At 43.3% G+C, this 22,393-nt stretch overlaps 1 protein-coding gene across 1 annotated transcript in view; it reads right to left on the reverse strand.

The window, feature by feature from the left end:
- LOC137430982 (integrin alpha-6) overlaps nt 1-22,393 on the reverse strand; it is a 446,593-nt gene that overhangs the window by 28,447 nt on the left and 395,753 nt on the right. The window contains exons 17-21 of the mRNA XM_078781278.1: nt 20,666-20,745; nt 17,737-17,814; nt 17,514-17,616; nt 8,212-8,385; nt 7,191-7,307 (exon numbers count right to left, since the gene is read on the reverse strand). Coding sequence (XP_078637404.1) covers nt 7,191-7,307; nt 8,212-8,385; nt 17,514-17,616; nt 17,737-17,814; nt 20,666-20,745 — 552 coding nt within the window. The remainder of the gene's footprint in view (nt 1-7,190; nt 7,308-8,211; nt 8,386-17,513; nt 17,617-17,736; nt 17,815-20,665; nt 20,746-22,393) is intronic.

Here is a 22,393-nt window from a genome sequence, read left to right on the forward strand (position 1 = left end):
GCTGTGAGGTGTTTTATTAACTGTTTTATGGCTGTGAGGTCTTTTTATCACGTGTTTTATTGCTGTGAGGTGTTTTAAATTACTTGGTGGTGCGGTGTTTTGAAGTACTTGGTGGTGAGGTGTTTTAAATTACTTGGTGGTGAGGTGTTTTAAATTACTTGGTGGTGAGGTGTTTTGAATTACTTGGTGGTGAGGTGTTTTAAATTACTTGGTGGTGAGGTGTTTTGAATTACTTGGTGGTGAGGTGTTTTGAATTACTTGGTGGCGAGGTGTTTTGAATTACTTGGTGGTGAGGTGTTTTAAATTACTTGGTGGTGAGGTGTTTTGAATTACTTGGTGGTGAGGTGTTTTAAATTACTTGGTGGTGAGGTGTTTTAAATTACTTGGTGGTGAGGTGTTTTGAATTACTTTGTGGTGAGGTGTTTTGAATTACTTGGTGGTGAGGTGTTTTAAATTACTTGGTGGTGAGGTGTTTTAAATTACTTGGTGGTGAGGTGTTTTAAATTACTTGGTGGTGAGGTGTTTTAAATTACTTGGTGGTGAGGTGTTTTAAATTACTTGGTGGTGAGGTGTTTTGAATTACTTGGTGGTGAGGTGTTTTAAATTACTTGGTGGTGAGGTGTTTTAAATTACTTGGTGGTGAGGTGTTTTAAATTACTTGGTGGTGAGGTGTTTTAAATTACTTGGTGGTGAGGTGTTTTAAATTACTTGGTGGTGAGGTGTTTTAAATTACTTGGTGGTGAGGTGTTTTAAATTACTTGGTGGTGAGGTGTTTTAAATTACTTGGTGGTGAGGTGTTTTAAATTACGTGGTGGTGATGTGTTTTAAATTACTTGGTGGTGAGGTGTTTTAAATTACTTGGTGGTGAGGTGTTTTAAATTACTTGGTGGTGAGGTGTTTTAAATTACTTGGTGGTGAGGTGTTTTAAATTACTTGGTGGTGAGGTGTTTTAAATTACGTGGTGGTGAGGTGTTTTAAATTACTTGGTGGTGAGGTGTTTTAAATTACTTGGTGGTGAGGTGTTTTAAATTACTTGGTGGTGAGGTGTTTTAAATTACTTGGTGGTGAGGTGTTTTGAATTACTTGGTGGTGAGGTGTTTTAAATTACTTGGTGGTGAGGTGTTTTAAATTACTTGGTGGTGAGGTGTTTTAAATTACTTGGTGGTGAGGTGTTTTAAATTACTTGGTGGTGAGGTGTTTTAAATTACTTGGTGGTGAGGTGTTTTGAATTACTTGGTGGTGAGGTGTTTTGAATTACTTGGTGGTGAGGTGTTTTGAATTACTTGGTGGTGAGGTGTTTGAAATTACTTGGTGGTGAGGTGTTTTAAATTACTTGGTGGTGAGGTGTTTTGAATTACTTGGTGGTGAGGTGTTTGAAATTACTTGGTGGTGAGGTGTTTTAAATTACTTGGTGGTGAGGTGTTTTAAATTACTTGGTGGTGAGGTGTTTTAAATTACTTGGTGGTGAGGTGTTTTTTACTTGGTGGTGAGGTGTTAAATTACTTGGTGGTGAGGTGTAATCGTCCCAAACTTCCAGTCTGCACCTACCCCTCCCCTATGTATGTGCTGAGGGGTTCTTTTTTGAATATAATATATTTTTTCAACCTAAATTGCCTATAAAAATGTAATATCACAAACACTACAAATATATTTGTGCAAAATAATTGTTTGTATTATAATTGGTGTAAATCATGACAACACAGCAACTCAGGTACAGTCATTATCCTCAGCTAAAATAAGCCCGTTCCTCAGTAACATGCGCTCGCCTCACCAAGCGTCGTTACTGGGGAACGGGCTTATTTTAGCTGAGGCTAATGACTGTACCTGAGTTGCTGTGTTGTCATGATTTACACCAATTATAATACAAACAATTATTTTGCACAAATGTATTTGTAATATACGTGATATCACATTTTATAAACAAATGAAGTTGAAAACTTAAGTTGAAAAAATAAAAATTCCCCCAAAAAATTCCCCAAAAAATAAAATTCGGAAATTTTTCAAAAACAAAATACGCTTAGGACATACCGACGGGAGAGATATGTGCATACCAGAAGTTTGGTACGATTTCACAAAAGTTTGAGAAAGTAGTGCAGTGACAACACAGGACAAAACAACACAGGACAACACAACAGAACACAGGACAACACAACACAGACACTGCACAGATATATATATATATATATATGTATATAATAATAATAATAATAATAATAATTCATTTATTTTGTATAGCGCTTTTCCAGAAGCCCAAAGGCGCTTTGACAGAGTGGCAAACATAATGCATAACAATACATGAAAACAACAATTGCAAAAAGACAAGAATCAATAGGGAAATATTTAAAGTAAAAGGAGGGAGAAGGAGAAGAGATAGTCAGGGGTTAAATGCTGTGGGTTGAATGTTGAATGCAGTGTTGAACAGGTGGGTCTTTAGTGATGTTTTGAATGTGGTGAGTGAGGAGGAGTCTCTGATGGTGTGAGGTAGTGAGTTCCAGAGGGTGGGAGCAGCGATGGAGAAGGCCCTGTCCCCCCAGGATCTGAATTTGGTCCGGATGGAGGGGGTCAGGAGGTTGGTACCAGCAGAGCGGAGGTTGCGGGTGGGAGTGTGTCTGGAGAGGAGGTCAGCCAGGTAGGATGGGGCCAGGTTATGGAGGGCTTTGTATGTCAAGAGGAGGATTTTGTACTGGATTCTCTGGGGGATGGGGAGCCAGTGAAGCTTGTAAAGGACGGGGGTGATGTGGTCACGGGTCCGGGAATGGGTGAGTAGACGGGCAGCGGACTTCTGAATGTATTGGAGTTTATTGGTGATTTTTGAGGGTGAACCATAGAGGAGGCTATTGCAGTAGTCCAGACGGGAGGTGATGAAGGCGTGGATGAGGGTTTCTGCAGCCGTGGAGGAGAGGGATGAGCGGAGACGGGCAATGTTTTTCAGGTGAAAGAAGGCTGACTTTGTGATCTGTTTAGTGTATTTGTCGAAGGAAAGGGTTTGGTCAAAGATGACGCCAAGATTCCGGATGTGAGGGGAGGTGGATACTGGGATACCGTCGATGTTGAGGGCAAAGTTATGGGTGGATTTTGTGAGCGTTTTTGGGCCAATGATGATTATTTCAGATTTATCACAGTTAAGCTTGAGGAAGTTGATTTGAAGCCAGGATTTTATTTCAGTGATGCAAATATATAACTGAGGAGGCACACTAACCGTATGACATGACACTGACGTCATGTGCATAAATTATACCAACGCATCACCTCCAAACTAGGAGGCATCCGTGTGGTACTCAAGTCTTTGCAGACTGAGATTAAAGCTCTATGGTCACAAATAGACAAAGGCAGAGATGTCGATCAAGATTTCGCCCTCATTATGGGCCTTATGAGGCCTGCCTTTTTTATAATGAAAAAAGGTTTAAAAAATCAAACATCTAAACAGCCTTGGACGTGCACCGTGACCCCACGGCCAAGGTACACCGCCTATCAAGACTCCCATTGGCATACACATGCACCTCAACCCAAAGGCTGAAGCACATGGTCAATCAAAACACATGCATCCTGACCCCGAAGGGCCAGAATGCATGGTCATTCAATTGGATCCCTCATCCATAGGAGTGAGTCCCCACGACTTCAACACCATTCTGTCCCGACGAGGGCATATTTTTCCCTCATCAGGACAACATACTGCAAATTGTTTATTTGTGACCAATCTAAACCGTTAATATACACAGATTAAACCCCCTAACTTGACTATGAAGTTAGGGGGTTTAACGTCATTTTCGTTATTTAATAACGTCATTGCCGGGCACCGAAGGGGGCTCAGCAATGACGCGCGCTGAAAGGGAGTACTCAGTTTTCACTCCGGTTGTTTGTTTGTTTTCGGTTTGTTGTTCATATTTTACATATGCCAAGTATGAACAAAATCTGTCCATACATGTCCGAGATATGGTTGCGGATGGATGGACGGACAGACAGAGGGACAAGACCAAATCCATAAGCCCCCATTTCGGATTAAGTCCAACAGAGGCTAATAATGAAGAATGTACAATCTGACCCACTTTGGACATTATACTTTTGCTCAAAATAAATATAACAATACATTAATTTTATCAACATAACATTCTTCGTATCCGAATTGAGTATAACATTCCTCAGATCGGAATCCAGTGTAACATTCCTCGAATCTGAATCGAGTATAACATTCCTCAGATCCAAATCGAGTATCGTATTCATCGGATCCGAATCGAGAATAACATTCATTGGATCCGAAACCAATACAACATTCCTCTGATCCGAATCCAGTAAAACATTCCTCGGATGTAAATCGAGCATAACATTACTGTGATCCGAATTGAGTGAAACATTGCTCTGATCGGAATCCAGTATAACATTCATCAGATCTGAATCCAGTATAACATTCATCGGATCTGAATCCAGTATAACATTCCTCGGATACGAATCCAGTATAACATTCATCAGATCTGAATCCAGTATAACATTCATCGGATCTGAACCCAGAATAACATTCATCAGATCTGAATCCAGTAAAACATTCCTCGAATCTGAATCGAGTATAACATTCCTCGGATCCAAATCGAGTATTGTATTCATCAGATTCGAATCGAGAATAACATTTATTGGATCCGAAACCAATATAACATTCCTCATATCCGAATCCAGTAAAACATTCCTCGGATGTGAATCGAGCATAACATTACTGTGATCCGAATTGGGTGAAACATTGCTCTGATCCGAATGCAGTATAACATTCATCGGATCTGAATCCAGTATAACATTCATCGGATCTGAATCCAGTATAACATTCATCAGATCTGAATCCAGTATAACATTCATCGGATCTGAATTCAGTATAACATTCATCGGATCTGAACCCAGTATAACATTCATCGGATCTGAATCCAGTATAACATTCATCGGATCTGAACCCAGTATAACATTCATCAGATCTGAATCCAGTAAAACATTCCTCGAATCTGAATCGAGTATAACATTCCTCATATCCGAATCCAGTAAAACATTCCTCGGATGTGAATCGAGCATAACATTACTGTGATCCGAATTGGGTGAAACATTGCTCTGATCCGAATGCAGTATAACATTCCTCGGATCCGAATCCAGCATAACATTCATCGCATCCAAATCCAGTTTAACATTCATCGAATTCGAATCCAGTATAACATTCGTCGGATCCAAATTGAGCATAGCATTCCTTGGATCCGAATCCAGTACAACATTCATTGTATCTGAATCCAGTATAACATTCCTCGGATGTGATCCAAATTGAGTGTAACATTGCTCTGATCCGAATGCAGTATAACATTCATCGGATCTGAATCCAGTATAACATTCATCAGACCTGAATCCAGTGTAACATCCCTTAAATCTAAATCGAGTATAACATTCCTCGGATCTGAATCCAGAATAACATTCCTCTGATCATAATCCAATATAACATTCCTCGAATCTGAATCCAGTATGACATTCCTCAGATCCTAATCCAGTATAACATTCATCGGATCTGAATCCAGTATAACATTCATCAGATCTGAATCCAGTATAACATTCCTCGGATACGAATCCAGTATAACATTTATCACATTCAAATCCAGTTTAACATTCATCGAATCCGAATCCAGTATAACATTCCTCGGATCTGAATCGAGCATAACATTGCTGTGATCGGAATTTAGTGTAACATTGCTCTGATCCGAATGCAGTATAACATTCATCGGATCTGAATCCAGTGTAGCATTCATCAGATCTGAATCCAGTATAACATTCATCAGATCTGAATCCAGTATAACATTCATCAGATCTGAATCGAGCATAACATTGCTGTGATCGGAATTGAGTGTAACATTGCTCTGATCCGAATGCAGTATAACATTCATCGGATCTGAATCCAGTGTAGCATTCATCAGATCTGAATCCAGTATAACATTCATCAGATCTGAATCCAGTATAACATTCATCGGATCTGAATCCAGTATAACATTCCTCGGATACGAATTCAGTATAACATTCCTCGGATCTGAATCGAGCATAACATTGCTGTGATCGGAATTGAGTGTAACATTGCTCTGATCCGAATGCAGTATAACATTCATCGGATCTGAATCCAGTATAACATTCATCAGATCTGAATCCAGTATAACATTTCTCGGATACGAATCCAGCATAACATTCCTCGGATCTGAATCGAGCATAACATTGCTGTGATCGGAATTGAGTGTAACATTGCTCTGGTCCGAATGCAGTATAACATTCATCAGATCTGAATCCAGCATAACATTCATCATATCTGAATTCAGTATAACATTTCTCGGATACGAATCCAGCATAACATTCCTCGGATCTGAATCGAGCATAACATTGCTGTGATCGGAATTGAGTGTAACATTGCTCTGGTCCGAATGCAGTATAACATTCATCAGATCTGAATCCAGCATAACATTCATCATATCTGAATTCAGTATAACATTTCTCGGATCCGAATCCAGTATAACATTCCTCGGATACGAATCCAGTTTAACATTCTTCGGATCTGAGTCCAGTATAACATTTCTCGGATCCGAATCCAGTATGACATTCATCGGATCCGAATCCAGTATAACATTCATCAGATCTGAATCCAGCATAACATTCATCATATCTGAATTCAGTATAACATTCATCGGATCTGAATCCAGTATAACATTTCTCGGATCCGAATCCAGTATGACATTCATCGGATCCGAATCCAGTTTAACATTCTTCGGATCTGAGTCCAGTATAACATTCATCGGATCTGAATCCAGTACAACATTCATTGGATCTGAATCCAGTATAACATTCTTCGGATCTGAATCCAGCATAACATGCCTCGGATGAGAGCCACCCAACAGTTTTTTCCCACTCCTCCTTCCCCTACTCCTGTCGGTGCTCCTCTTCCCATTCTCCTGTCGGTGCTCCTCTTCCCATTCTCCTGTCCATCCTCCTCTTCCCCCGTCTCCTGTCCGTCCTCCTCCCCCACCTCCTGTCCGTCCTCTTCCCCCACCTCCTCTCAGCCTCCTCTCAACCTCCTCCTGCCCCTCCTCCTGTCTCGCCTCTTTCTCCTGTCCATCCTCTTCCTCCCCTCCTCATTCCCCTCTCCCTCCTCTACCAGTAAAATGCACAAAATTATGTTCTTATGAGTTACTCACAAGAACTCTCTTCTCCCTTTGGCCCGACCATCTCTCCACCTTGCTTTCAGACACCACAGGTTCCAGCTCGTGTGTGTGTCTCCTCTCTCGGTTCCAGTTATCTTGATTACCGATGCTCTGTGACGAATACAGTTTCATGTTAAACATAGGGGCAATACCCCTGGTGTTCACCTGGTAGAATAAACATTACACTGCACCGACTACGGTATTTTAAACCAATTTCAATGGTTTCTAGAAGACAGGGCAGCAGGTAGAATCATACTAACATAATCATTAGACTTTAAGCAAACAAAAACATATCTATTTTGGGGGGTAACCCCACTCTCCCTCCCCCATATACCTCACCAGACCCCAATTTTTCTAATGCCTTGAACAAACATTGGTACATCATGGGTGATTAAAGTTGTGGTGAAGTTTCATCAGAATTGTGAGTGTAGTTTCTGAGAAGAAAGTAATTACCTATTTTAGGGGGTCAAACCTTTAACCACTTTGACCCCCCGTAAACCCCTTTAAACTTTGATTTTCTTTGTGCCGTGAACAAACTTGGGTACATCATGGGGGATGAAGGTTGTGATGAAGGTTGTGGTCAAGTTTCATCGAAATAGTTTGTGAAGTTTCAGAGGAAACAAAAATCCTATTTTGGGGGGTCAAACCTGGATCCATTTTGACCCCTGGTAAATCCCCTTCCACCCCGATCTTTTTAATGCCGTGAACAAACTTTAGTCACAACACAATAAATATAATTTGTGCCAAATTTGGTCTCAATCCCATCAGCGGTTTCGGAGAAGTTGCAAGTGTTTACGGACGGACGGACGGATGGACAATGCCCCCATCGCATAAGCTCCCCTGAACTTCATTCCAGGTGAGATAAAAAGGAGGCTTTTTTGGTAGAGTGATGCAACCACCTCTGCACCCATGTTTCTTGCTGTGCTTCTCACTTGGTCGTAAAGTGGATTTAGCATCATGTGGTGAAAATGTATTTATGTGCAAGCTCGTCCATGTGACAGATGCTGACACATACCTGCAAGTTGAGCTCATTAATACGGTTTGCAGGATGACAAGATGTGCCCAACGTTCCGTTCACCGTCACGTTCACAAGGTACAGCAACCACTTCCCATTGGTGATCTCAGCAGGCCACGATATGTTAATGTAAGCATTTCCCAGGCTACCAATGGATTTACCTGTATTCATCACCTGACAGACACGTCATTCAATCACAATTGGCAATGTGAAATACAAGGGATGTTTTTTGGGATTCTTAGGCAATGATTATATTAACTATATAAAACAAGACCAAAAGTCTATTACAGCGGCGTAGCCGAGCTTGTAAAATATTATAAACCACAAACACATATTATTAGCTTTCAAAACGGTCGTTAATGCTGGTCATGACATTAAACGAAGAAATCTGGAGGAATCTCGACATCCATGAGGTAAGTTTTACTTACAGAACTACGGGAAGATCTACTGTAATCTATATACCCCACGACGTTTGGGTTAATAACGTGCTATCAAAAAACTGAGGCGAATTCCTTACTTCCGCAGTTGTTAGTACCGTACACCGGTTATCATTGATTCATGAACCATACACCGCTTCAATCCATTAACTTTGTATTCACGACATTGGGATTAAAGTGTTATGGGCATGTTTACTATATTATTATTATTATTACGAAAACGATACTGTACTACTGAAACTATACACCACTGTGTTAAGAAACCTGGGCTGAATTTGTCCGAAGTGGTCCGACTGGTCATGAAGCCTAAGGCCTATAGTCTATACGTACCGTATTGTTGGAAGAGACGTAACGCCGATGCTTTTGATATTTGATGATCATTTTAACAAGCGGTTTGTTTGTGTTTAACACTGATTGAAAACCGTAAAGGTAGAGCATGGCGATTGTGATATACGACAGGTTCAATGATACGTTCGGCCTGAACTAAATTGCATACAGATGGACAAACACTGTTCTACTTCTAGACGGCTTCGCCCTATGGGCGTGGTGTAAATCATTCGCAATTATTATAGAAAAACGAAACCCTCTTGAATCTAAAACTTGTGAGAAACATAGTTCTGGAATTTTGCTTCAACATGATAATATCCGAGTTTCACAACTCTCAGTTTACAACTTGGAAAACCTCGCAAACAGGATTCAAAAACGGCGATCCTACGGGGCAATAGATTCCCTCCTCCTACTGGGCAATACATTCGCTCCTCCTACTGGGCAATACATTCGCTCCTCCTACTGGTCAATACATTCGCTCCACCTACTGGTCAATACATTCGCTCCACCTACTGGTCAATACATTCGCTCCACCTACTGGTCAATACATTCGCTCCACCTACTGGTCAATACATTCGCTCCTCACATTGGTCAATAGATTCGCTACTCCGACTGGTCAATATATTCGCTCCACCTACTGGTCAATACATCGCTCCACCTACTGGTCAATACATTCGCTCCACCTACTGGTCAATACATTCGCTCCACCTACTGGTCAATACATTCGCTCCTCACATTGGTCAATAGATTCGCTACTCCGACTGGTCAATATATTCGCTCCACCTACTGGTCAATATATTCGCTTCACCTACTGGTCAATACATTCGCTCCACCTACTGGTCAATACATTCGCTCCACCTACTGGTCAATACATTCGCTCCACCTACTGGTCAATACATTCGCTCCTCACATTGGTCAATAGATTCGCTCCACCTACTGGTCAATACATTCGCTCCACCTACTGGTCAATACATTCGCTCCTCACATTGGTCAATAGATTCCCTCCTCCTACTGGGCAATACATTCGCTCCTCCTACTGGGCAATACATTCGCTCCTCCTACTGGTCAATACATTCGCTCCACCTACTGGTCAATACATTCGCTCCACCTACTGGTCAATACATTCGCTCCTCCTACTGGGCAATAGATTTGCTCCTCCTACTGGTCAATAGATTCGCTCCTCACATTGGGCAATAGATTCGCTACTCCGACTGGTCAATATATTCACTCCTACTGGTCAAAAAATTCGATCCTCCTACTGGTCAATAGATTTGCTCCTCCTACTGGTCAATAGATTCACTCCTCCTACTGGTCAATATATTCACTCCTCCGACTGGTCAATAGATTTGCTCCTCCTACTGGTCAATATATTCACTCCTACTGGTCAAAAAATTCGATCCTCCTACTGGTCAATAGATTTGCTCCTCCTACTGGTCAATAGATTCACTCCTCCTACTGGTCAATATATTCACTCCTCCAACTGGTCAATAGATTTGCTCCTCCTACTGGTCAATATATTCACTCCTACTGGTCAAAAAATTCGATCCTCCTACTGGTCAATAGATTTGCTCCTCCTACTGGTCAATAGATTCACTCCTCCTACTGGTCAATATATTCACTCCTCCGACTGGTCAATAGATTTGCTCCTCCTACTGGTCAAAAGATTCGCTCCTCCTACTGTTCAATAGATTTGCTCTTCCTACTGGTCAATATATTCACTCCTCCTACTGGTCAATAGATTTGCTCTTCCTACTGGTCAATATATTCACTCCTACTGGTCAATAGATTTGCTCCTCCTACTGGTCAATAGATTCGCTCCCCCTACTGGTTAATAGATTTTCTCCTCCTACTGGTCAATAGATGCACTCCTCCTACTGGTCAATATATTTGCTCCCCCTACTGGTCAATACATTCGCTCCACCTACTGGTCAATACATTCGCTCCACCTACTGGTCAATACATTCGCTCCTCACATTGGTCAATAGATTCGCTACTCCGACTGGTCAATATATTCGCTCCACCTACTGGTCAATACATCGCTCCACCTACTGGTCAATACATTCGCTCCACCTACTGGTCAATACATTCGCTCCACCTACTGGTCAATACATTCGCTCCTCACATTGGTCAATAGATTCGCTACTCCGACTGGTCAATATATTCGCTCCACCTACTGGTCAATATATTCGCTTCACCTACTGGTCAATACATTCGCTCCACCTACTGGTCAATACATTCGCTCCACCTACTGGTCAATACATTCGCTCCACCTACTGGTCAATACATTCGCTCCTCACATTGGTCAATAGATTCGCTCCACCTACTGGTCAATACATTCGCTCCACCTACTGGTCAATACATTCGCTCCTCACATTGGTCAATAGATTCCCTCCTCCTACTGGGCAATACATTCGCTCCTCCTACTGGGCAATACATTCGCTCCTCCTACTGGTCAATACATTCGCTCCACCTACTGGTCAATACATTCGCTCCACCTACTGGTCAATACATTCGCTCCTCCTACTGGGCAATAGATTTGCTCCTCCTACTGGTCAATAGATTCGCTCCTCACATTGGTCAATAGATTCGCTACTCCGACTGGTCAATATATTCACTCCTACTGGTCAAAAAATTCGATCCTCCTACTGGTCAATAGATTTGCTCCTCCTACTGGTCAATAGATTCACTCCTCCTACTGGTCAATATATTCACTCCTCCGACTGGTCAATAGATTTGCTCCTCCTACTGGTCAATATATTCACTCCTACTGGTCAAAAAATTCGATCCTCCTACTGGTCAATAGATTTTCTCCTCCTACTGGTCAATAGATTCACTCCTCCTACTGGTCAATATATTCACTCCTCCAACTGGTCAATAGATTTGCTCCTCCTACTGGTCAATATATTCACTCCTACTGGTCAAAAAATTCGATCCTCCTACTGGTCAATAGATTTGCTCCTCCTACTGGTCAATAGATTCACTCCTCCTACTGGTCAATATATTCACTCCTCCGACTGGTCAATAGATTTGCTCCTCCTACTGGTCAAAAGATTCGCTCCTCCTACTGTTCAATAGATTTGCTCTTCCTACTGGTCAATATATTCACTCCTCCTACTGGTCAATAGATTTGCTCTTCCTACTGGTCAATATATTCACTCCTCCTACTGGTCAATAGATTTGCTCCTCCTACTGGTCAATAGATTCGCTCCCCCTACTGGTTAATAGATTTTCTCCTCCTACTGGTCAATAGATGCACTCCTCCTACTGGTCAATATATTCGCTCCCCCTACTGGTCAATAGATTCGCTCCTCCTTCTGGTCAATATATTCACTCCCCATATTGGTCAATAGATTAGCTCCTCCTATTGGTCAATAGATTCGCTCCTCCGACTGATCAATAGATTTGCTCTTCCTACTGGTCAAAATATTCGCTCCTCCTACTGGTCAATAGATTTGCTCTTCCTACTGGTCAATATATTCACTCCTCCTACTGGTTAATAGATTTGCTCCTCCTACTGGTCAATAGATTCTCTCCCCCTACTGGTCAATGTATTCTCTCCCCCTAATGGTCAATAGATTCGCTCCTCCTACTGGTTAATAGATTTGCTCCTCCTACTGGTCAATAGATTCGCTCCTCCCATTGGTTAATAGATTCGCTCCTCCCATTGGTTAATAGATTCGCTCCTCCTACTGGGCAACGGATTTGCTCCTCCTACTGGTCAATAGATTCCTTCCTCCTACTGGTCAATACATTCGCTCCACCTACTGGTCAATACATTCGCTCCTCCTACTGGGCAATAGATTCACTCCTCCTACTGGTCAATAGATGCACTCCTTCTACTGGTCAATAGATTCGCTCCTCCCATTGGTTAATAGATTCGCTCCTCCCATTGGTTAATAGATTCGCTCCTCCTACTGGGCAACGGATTTGCTCCTCCTACTGGTCAATATATTCCTTCCTCCTACTGGTCAATACATTCGCTCCTCCTACTGGTCAATAGATGCACTCCTCCTACTGGTCAATATATTCGCTCCCCCTACTGGTCAATAGATGCGCTCCTCCTACTGGTCAATAGATTTGCTCTTCCTACTGGTCAATAGATTTGCTCTTCCTACTGGTCAATAGATTCACTCCTCCTACTGGTCAATATATTCACTCCTCCGACTGGTCAATATATTTGCTCCTCCTACTGGTCAATAGATTTGCTCTTCCTACTGGTCAACATATTCACTCCTCCTACTGGTTAATAGATTTGCTCCTCCTACTGGTCAATATATTCGCTCCCCCGACTGGTCAATATATTCGCTCCTCCTACTGGTCAATAGATTCGCTCCTCCTACTGGTTAATAGATTTGCTACTCCTACTGGTTAATAGATTTTCTCCTCCTACTGGTCAATAGATGCAGTCCTCCTACTGGTCAATATATTCACTCCCCCTACTGGTCAATAGATTCGTTCCTCCTACTGGTCAATAGATTTGCTCTTCCTACTGGTCAATATATTCACTCCTCCTACTGGTTAATAGATTTGCTCCTCCTACTGATCATTAGATTCTCTCCCCCTACTGGTCAATATATTCTCTCCCCCTACTGGTCAATAGATTCGCTCCTCCTACTGGTTAATAGATTTGCTCCTCCTACTGGTTAATAGATTTGCTCCTCCTACTGGTCAATAGATGCACTCCTCCTACTGGTCAATATATTCGCTCCCCCTACTGGTCAATAGAATCGCTCCTCCTACTGGTCAATATTGTTGCGGTTTTGAGAACCCAGCACAGGTAACATCATCAAAGGTTAAAGGTTGCACCCCATAGGTAGGCCACAAGCAACACGTAGGTCACCTTAGGACTTCAGTTATTTCATTGTATGTGTTTAGGATAAGGCCATTCCCAATAGTTGCATTGCGTTGCATAAAACAAATAAGAGTAGGCCCCTCGTCCATTTTGCAGCCTCCCTCCAAGCGACGCCAATAAGCGCTGCCTAGTCTGTAATCCATCGCCCTCGCCATTTAGGCTGCCAGCAGCCTTCGCTGCCCTTGGGCTCGCTCAAACCAGCCCAAATGCCATGAGGTAAAGCCCGAAAAGGGGGGCGGAGTGCAGGGGTGGAGGTGCGGCCACGTCAAGCAGCCATCAAGGCGGAGCCGGTAAGCCATCACCAGCCAACCAGGGCTCGAGTAAGATCGCCTGATAGGGTGTGGCTGGAGATTCGAGAGGGTTTGCTGGGCGTGGCAATATAACCCCTTGCGCGAGGCCCCCACCTCAGTCATGAGCGGGGAGAGAGAGGCTCTTGACCTACCCGAGTTACGAGTTGAGTTCCACCCAAGTTATGAGAAGGGAGAGGCGTTCGGTAGTTGAGTTGAGTACTGAAGAACCTACGTGGTATTGACGGACTATCCAAGGATCCGCGTGCATATGGCGGTGGCAAGGAACTGGGGCTTGGCTTGGCTGTGGTAACATCAGTGGGGAAGTGGCGTATTACCCAGCGATACCGGGAGCGCGTGTAAAGGCGCCAGTACACTTATTACGTACGCCGCTAAGCGTGCAATAACCGCCAGCTTACCGACCTTTCCCTGTCACAATAATTGTCCGCTCGCGCCTATGCTACGCGGAGAGCTGCCTGCCGGGTTTCGATCTGCTGCACGGAATGAGTCAAGGACCGGGACGAGCTGTGGACGCCATCGCCGGACCTTCCACCTTACCTTCTACATCCCCGCGTGAGTCTGAGTCTGAGAGCGAACGGGCCCGAGTCCAAGGGATAAGTAAGACTGTCTAAGGCTGCCCTGTGTACTTTTTCTTCCTCTTCCTTGTACATTATTTCTTTTCCTCTTCTTTGTACATTGTGAATAAATTGCCTTGTTCTTCCTGGTTTCCTCTTAATCCGACCGTCTGAGTCATTTCTCAATTGGATACCCGTGGCACGATTAGGAACCGCTATAATCGGGTCTCGTCATTGTTAACGGCCCGAATCGCAGCTCGCTTCGCTCGGCGTGTCCACTAACGCCGTGGTTCGGGCGGGAGTTATTTCCTTGCTTCACGGTCGGTGTTAGTACTTAGGTAATAGGACTAATTCGACCAACAGGCAACAACCCTATTTAACACCGACCGGAAGGAACGTGATAACTTCGGGATCGCGTCGGCCAGTAAAAGGACAAGGGGATTAATCCCCCATTGATAAGGGGAAGGTCGATGTCGGAGCTCCGCAACAATATATTCACTCCCCCTATTGGTCAATAGATTAGCTCCTCCTATTGGTGAAGAGATTCGCTCCTCCTACTGGTCAATAGATTCGCTCCTCCTACTGGTCAATAGATTCGCTCCTCCTACTGGTCAATAGATTATCTCCTCCTACTGGTCAATAGATTAGCTCCTCCTACTGGTCAATAGATTCACTCCTCCTACTGGTCAATAGATTCACTCCTCCTATTGGTCAATAGATTCACTGTTCCTCCTACTGCACTATTCCTGCTTTTCTGCACAGTGTTCCAATGCACTGTTCCTGCATTTCTGTGCAGCGTTCTGACGCACTGTTCCTGTGTTTCTGCACAGTGTTTTGACGCACTGTTCCTGTTTTTCTGCGCAGCGTTCTGACGCACTGTTCCTGTGTTATTGCACAGCGTTCTGATGCACTGTTCCTGCGTTTCTGCATAATGTTCCAAAGCACTGTTCCTGCATTTCTGCGCAGCGTTCCGACGCACTGTTCCTGTGATTCTGCACTGTCTTCTGACACACTGTTCCTGTGTTATTGCACAGCGTTCTTATGCACTGTTCCTGCGTTTCTGCATAGTGTTCAAAAGCACTGTTCCTGCATTTCCACGCAGCATTTCCACGCAGCATTCCGATGCACTATTCCTGTGTTTCTGCAAAGTGTTCCGACGCACTATTCCTGCATTTCTGTGCACCGTTCCGACGCACTGTTCCTGTGTTTCTGCGCCGCATTCCGACACAATGTTCCTGCATTTCTGCGCAGCGTTCTGACGCACTATTCCTGCGTTTCTGCACAGCGTTCTGACACACTGTTCCTGTGTTTCTGCACAGCATTCCGCCGCACTGTTCCTGCCTTTCCATGCAGCGTTCCGACGCACTATTCGTGTGTTTCTGCACAGCGTTCCGACGCACTGTTCCTGTGTTTCTGCGCCGCATTCCGACACACTGTTCCTGCATTTCTGCGCAGCATTCTGACGCACTGTTCCTGTGTTTCTGCGCCGCGTTCTGGCCCACTGTTCCTGTGTTTCTGCAAACTCATTCCGACGCACTGTTCCTGCCTTTCCACGCAGCGTTCCCACGCACTATTCCTGTGTTTCTGCACAGCGTTCCGACGCTCTATTCCTGCGTTTCTGTGCAGCGTTCCAACGCACTGTTCCTGTGTTTCTGTGCCGCATTCCGGCACAGTGTTCCTGCATTTCTGCGCAGCATTCCGACGCACTGTTCCTGTGTTTCTGCACAGTGTTCTGACGCACGATTCCTGCGTTTCTGCGCAGCGTTCTGACGCACTGTTCCTGTGTTTCTGCACAGAGTTCTGCCGCACTATTCCTGCATTTCTGCACAGCGTTCCGACGCACTGTTCCTGTGTTTCTGCGCCGCGTTCCGACGCACTTTTCCTGTGTTTTTGCGCCGCGTTCCGACGCACTGTTCCTGTGTTTCTGCGCCGCGTTCCGACGCAGTTCCTGTGTTTCTGCGCCACGTTCCGATGCACTGTTCCTGTGTTTCTGCACAGCGTTCTGACGCACTGTTCCTGCATTTCTGCACAGCGTTCCGACGCACTGTTCTTGTGTTTCTGCGCCGCGTTCCGACGCACTGTTCCTGTGTTTCTGCACAGCGTTCTGACGCACTATTCCTGCGTTTCTGCTCAGCGTTCCGACGCACTGTTCCTGTGTTTCTGCGCCGCGTTCCGACGCACTGTTCCTGTGTTTCTGCGCCGCGTTCCGACGCACTGTTCCTGTGTTTCTGCGCTGCGCTCCGACGCAATGTTCCTGCGTTTCTGCACAGTGTTCCGACGCACTATTCCATATGTGCCATCCCACACTTTGGGGTGGGCGCCCCCTGCTTCCCCCAGGTGTTTTTTTCCCGATCGTGGGTATGTCCTCTGCAAAACGTGTATAGCACATGTGCACAGCAGTCTCTCCCCATGTATACTTCAAAGTTAACATTTAGACAGATTACCAATGGCCCGATTTAGAAGATTAAATGTTGATGTTATGGGTTTCTCGACACAATACAGATTGGCAGGGAGACCCTCCTAGGTCTTTCTGAACGTGCTTCCACATGGGTCCTATGTTTTACACAGATACCTTATGATAAACATGTACAAATAAACATACACTTACGATAAACATGTACAAATGACATAACTAGTCTACATTACATCCGTTACCCTATTCATGTTCCTGCAACAATATCATCACGTGTCTGTACCTTGGAGCATTTCAGTTTTACACTTGAGATGCAATAATTGTATCACGTGTTGATATGCATTTCATACCCCGTTTTTGCGCTGCTACTATAAATATTACCAGTGTTGTATATTTAATTTGCAAACACACCTGGAATTTATATTCGATCAAACTGCCCACATCATCTTCTGTTTTCATCGCTGATTCTCCCCTCACTTCCCCTCCAAACTCCGTATGGATGGGCTTCACGACACTGAAGAGAGATTATATATATATATATATATATATATATATATATATATGTTATCCCTCTGGATAAAGCGGAGTTAATGGAATGATTGCGAGTACATAACAGGTCTCATGAAGATCTCACCCAGTGACGGCCAGAGACAGCTCAATAACCACCTTCAACTTTGCTTCCACAGCTTTCAGGCCTGCTTGTTCACTGGTCCTGTGAACACACAAACCACTTGATAACCACCTCTCAATCAAACTGCCACATACTCTCCCTTCATGGTTTCTGCTGCAACTTCCATCCTCAAAATGCAATAACAATTCAAAAATTGAACACAAACTTATTGAGTAATCACAGGACAATCTTTTGATCTCTGGTCCTTAATTTTGTGCTCGTGTCTTTGCACCTTTTTGTATACCTTGGCAAGGCTCATGGAAGAGCTGGAACACAGAACAGATCATGAAAAGAACAGCAGGAACAGAGGGTGGTGAAGAGAGAACACTGCAACAGCAGAAATGGCTGACAAAAGAGGGAGACTTGGATAAGCAATGGGTGTTGGGAGGAATGAGGAGTTCGGGGAAGACGCATGAGGTGGACAACATTGATACAGAAGCAAACTCTCAGGAAGGAAAAACTGGAAATTTGGAGGAAGTTGGCTTGGTGAGGGTAAATACGGGAAGATAAAGTCATGTTGTGGATGGGGGATGATTATACATGGTAGTGAGCAGGTGTCTTGAATCTCTGGAAAGAAGAACAATAAGATTGAAGAAACTGAAGAAGCCAGGAAAATTGCTTCAAGTCAACACATAACTCTCTGGGCCTGGATTGGGTGTGGATTCAAGATGTGTGTCCATTGGGTGTGTGTCCCTTTAGGGGTATTCAGTGCCTTTAAAGGACTTACAGGTCTTTAAGAGTCTTAATTGTATTGGGGGTCCTAAGGATATTTAGGGGTCTTCAGGGTCTAAAGAGCCTTTATGGGTCATCAGGGTATTGTGTGTCTTGAGGGTCTTCAAGAGTCTTGGGGGGTCTTCAAGAGTCTTGGGGGGTCTTTAGGGTGTTGAGGATCTGAAGGATCTTCGAGGAAAAAGGTGGGCAGAATATGGAGATGAAGATAGTGAAGCACGATCCAGACAACCTGGGACAGAAACAATGAACACAACAGAATATGCGAAAACGTAATGGACAAAGAGTAGAACAATGAACACAAAAGATGTAGAGGAGGGGGAGGGTAGAGGGGCGAATCAGGAGGCCCCTCAGACCCCGATGGAGAGACAACAAAAGGAGTATCATCAACCAGACTTCATTTACATCAGACATCATTTACATCAGACTTCGTTTACATCAGACTTGATTTACACCAGACTTGATTTACACCAGACTTCATTTACATCAGACTTCATTTACATCAGACTTCATTTACATCAGACTTCATTTACATCAGACTTCATTTACACCAGACTTCATTTACACCATACTTCATTTACACCATACTTCATTTACACCAGACTTCATTTACATCAGACTTCATTTACACCAGACTTCATTTACACCAGACTTCATTTACACCAGACTTCATTTACACCATACTTCATTTGCACCACACTTCATTTACACCACACTTCATTTACATCAGACTTCATTTACATCAGACTTCATTTACATCACACTTCATTTACATCACACTTCATTTACACCAGACTTCATTTACACCAGACTTCATTTACACCAGACTTCATTTACACCATACTTCATTTACACCATACTTCATTTACACCATACTTCATTTACACCATACTTCATTTACACCATACTTCATTTACACCATACTTCATTTACACCATACTTCATTTACACCATACTTCATTTACACCATACTTCATTTACACCATACTTCATTTACACCATACTTCATTTGCACCATACTTCATTTGCACCATACTTCATTTGAACCAGGATTCATTTGCACCAGAATTCATTTACACCACACTTCATTTCCACCAGACTTCATTTACACCAGACTTCATTTACATCACACTTCATTTACATCAGACTTCATTTACATCACACTTCATTTACATCACACTTCATTTACATCACACTTCATTTACATGAGACTTCATTTACATCAGACTTCATTTACACCAGACTTCATTTACATCACACTTCATTTACATCACACTTCATTTACATCACACTTCACTTACACAAGACTTCATTTACACCAGACTTCATTTACATCAGACTTCATTTACACCAGACTTCATTTACACCAGACTTCATTTACACCATACTTCATTTACACCATACTTCATTTACACCATACTTCATTTACACCATACTTCATTTACACCATACTTCATTTACACCATACTTCATTTACACCATACTTCATTTACACCATACTTCATTTACACCATACTTCATTTGCACCATACTTCATTTGAACCAGGATTCATTTGCACCAGAATTCATTTACACCACACTTCATTTCCACCAGACTTCATTTACACCAGACTTCATTTACATCACACTTCATTTACATCACACTTCATTTACATCACACTTCATTTACATCACACTTCATTAACATCACACTTCATTTACATCACACTTCATTTACATGAGACTTCATTTACATCAGACTTCATTTACACCAGACTTCATTTACATCACACTTCATTTACATCACACTTCATTTACATCACACTTCACTTACACAAGACTTCATTTACATCAGACTTCATTTACACCAGACTTCATTTACATCACACTTCATTTACATCACACTTCATTTACATCACACTTCACTTACACAAGACTTCATTTACACCAGACTTCATTTACACCAGACTTCATTTACATCAGACTTCATTTACATCAGACTTCATTTACATCAGACTTCATTTACATCAGACTTCATTTACATCAGACTTCATTCACCACACGTCATTGCGTTTTCAATGCAAGTGCGATTTATTTTAACTGAAAGGAATTGTCACCACACCTGGTTATTATCTTCACAAAAAAGAATGTTATTCTAACAAAGGTTTGCAAAAATGAAACTTACGTGTTTAGCTTCAAGATTGGATTGATCTCGTAAGTGTCCACGTTGATGCCCGATGTACCGAGAATCATGTAGAAAGAAATCTAGTGAAACACACAAAGTGTGTACAGAACATGCTGTGCAAATGTACAAATATAATATTGTTACGGTTTTTAGAACCGGCACTTGTAAATAATAATCCATTGTAAATAATTCCCTGTAAATATTCCCATCTTCTAAAGGTTAAAGGTCGCACCCTAATTAGTCCATATACAACACGTAAGGCACCATAGGAACTCGTTATTTCATTAGTATGTGTTTTAGGTAAGGCTCTGTTTCCAATAGTTTGAATCTGCGTTGCATTAATTAAATATGGTAGGTCCTTCAATCCCATCCATTTTGCGGCTTGACTCTCTCCAAATTGTGGTTGCGCGCCACAACGTTATGTGTTGGTAGGCACGTATTGTGCGTGTTGACTTGATTGATTAAACGTTTCTAATAATTTTTATTCGACATATGATTAAATTTTTCGGGGTCCCTCATCGTGAGTACCAGTCGATTCAAACAAAGCCAATTGAAATCCGATCCAACAAACCTGGGCATTGTATAATCATGATGTCTTGGGAAGATCAGAAAACCAAGATGGCGGCCATATTATTTCGTCTAGGTGTCGTGGTGGGTGGAGTCAAGTGTCAAATGTGGGTGGGGTCCGGCAGCTATCTGACCAATAGGTGCACATTTAAAAAATCGACTCCCAAAAAGAACAACAGCAACAACACCAACCTTGTGGAGAACAACTATCAGGGACACCTCTTCGCGGTGGTTGTGACCCCCGACACAAGTCGTGTGTGCATATGTGCATGACAAGTCAGGGGCCAAATCTTCCCCATTCTTCCCTGCTGCCAGGATTATTCAGGGCAGCGTGGTCATTGTCAGAGAGCCGATCTGTCCCCATGGACCGGCCCTTTCGCTCATGTTTCTCTCCCTCTCTCCCCCTCGCATATGTGCGTGTGTGTGTGTGCGCGCGTGTGTGTGTGTGTGTGTGTGTGTGTGTGTGTGTGTGTGTGTGTGTGTGTGTGTGTGTGTGTGTGTGTGTGTGTGTGTGTGTGCGCACGCCTGTGTGCGCGTGTGTTCATATTGCGTGTGTGTGTGTGCATATGTGCGTGTGTGTGTGTGTGTGTGTGTGTGTGTGTGTGTGTGTGTGTGCGCATGTGTGTGTGCATGGGGTCCTGGGTGGAGATACCAGTTAGCAAATAATGTAAGTATTAAATTATTTTCAAGTACTCTTCGTCTCTAAGCTGTCTGTCACCATGGAAACGAATATATTACATTGAGATGCTGGTTTATTCTGTATGTTGGTCAGTTAGTCAACACTATCAAAGTGACCTCATCACCATCCCGACACACACCACCATGTGTGTTACGGAATGAGGTGTGTTACAGCGGCCGGAGTGCCAATCCTGCCACCAACCTCCTTGAGAGGATCCAGTGGGTTGGCACTCATTTTTCCGACCCCGGAAGGATGACAGGTGAGTCAACCCCACCTGGTGTTAATTCAACACCTGACCGGGGATTCAAATTCAGGACCCTAGGATCCCAGGCCCTCCACCCTAATGGTTGAGCCAACACCAGGCTCAGGGTGGTTGGAGGCAGTCATAGGAAATGCTTCAATGTTTGAAGAGCCCTTAATCAAAGTTTTAATTATATATGATCTGGGGGGCATCCACGCCCCCCCCCCCCCCCCATCATATA

Source organism: Myxine glutinosa, chromosome 7 (genome assembly GCF_964187855.1).
Source record: "Myxine glutinosa chromosome 7, kmMyxGlut1.1, whole genome shotgun sequence".
Lineage (NCBI taxonomy): Eukaryota > Metazoa > Chordata > Myxini > Myxiniformes > Myxinidae > Myxine > Myxine glutinosa.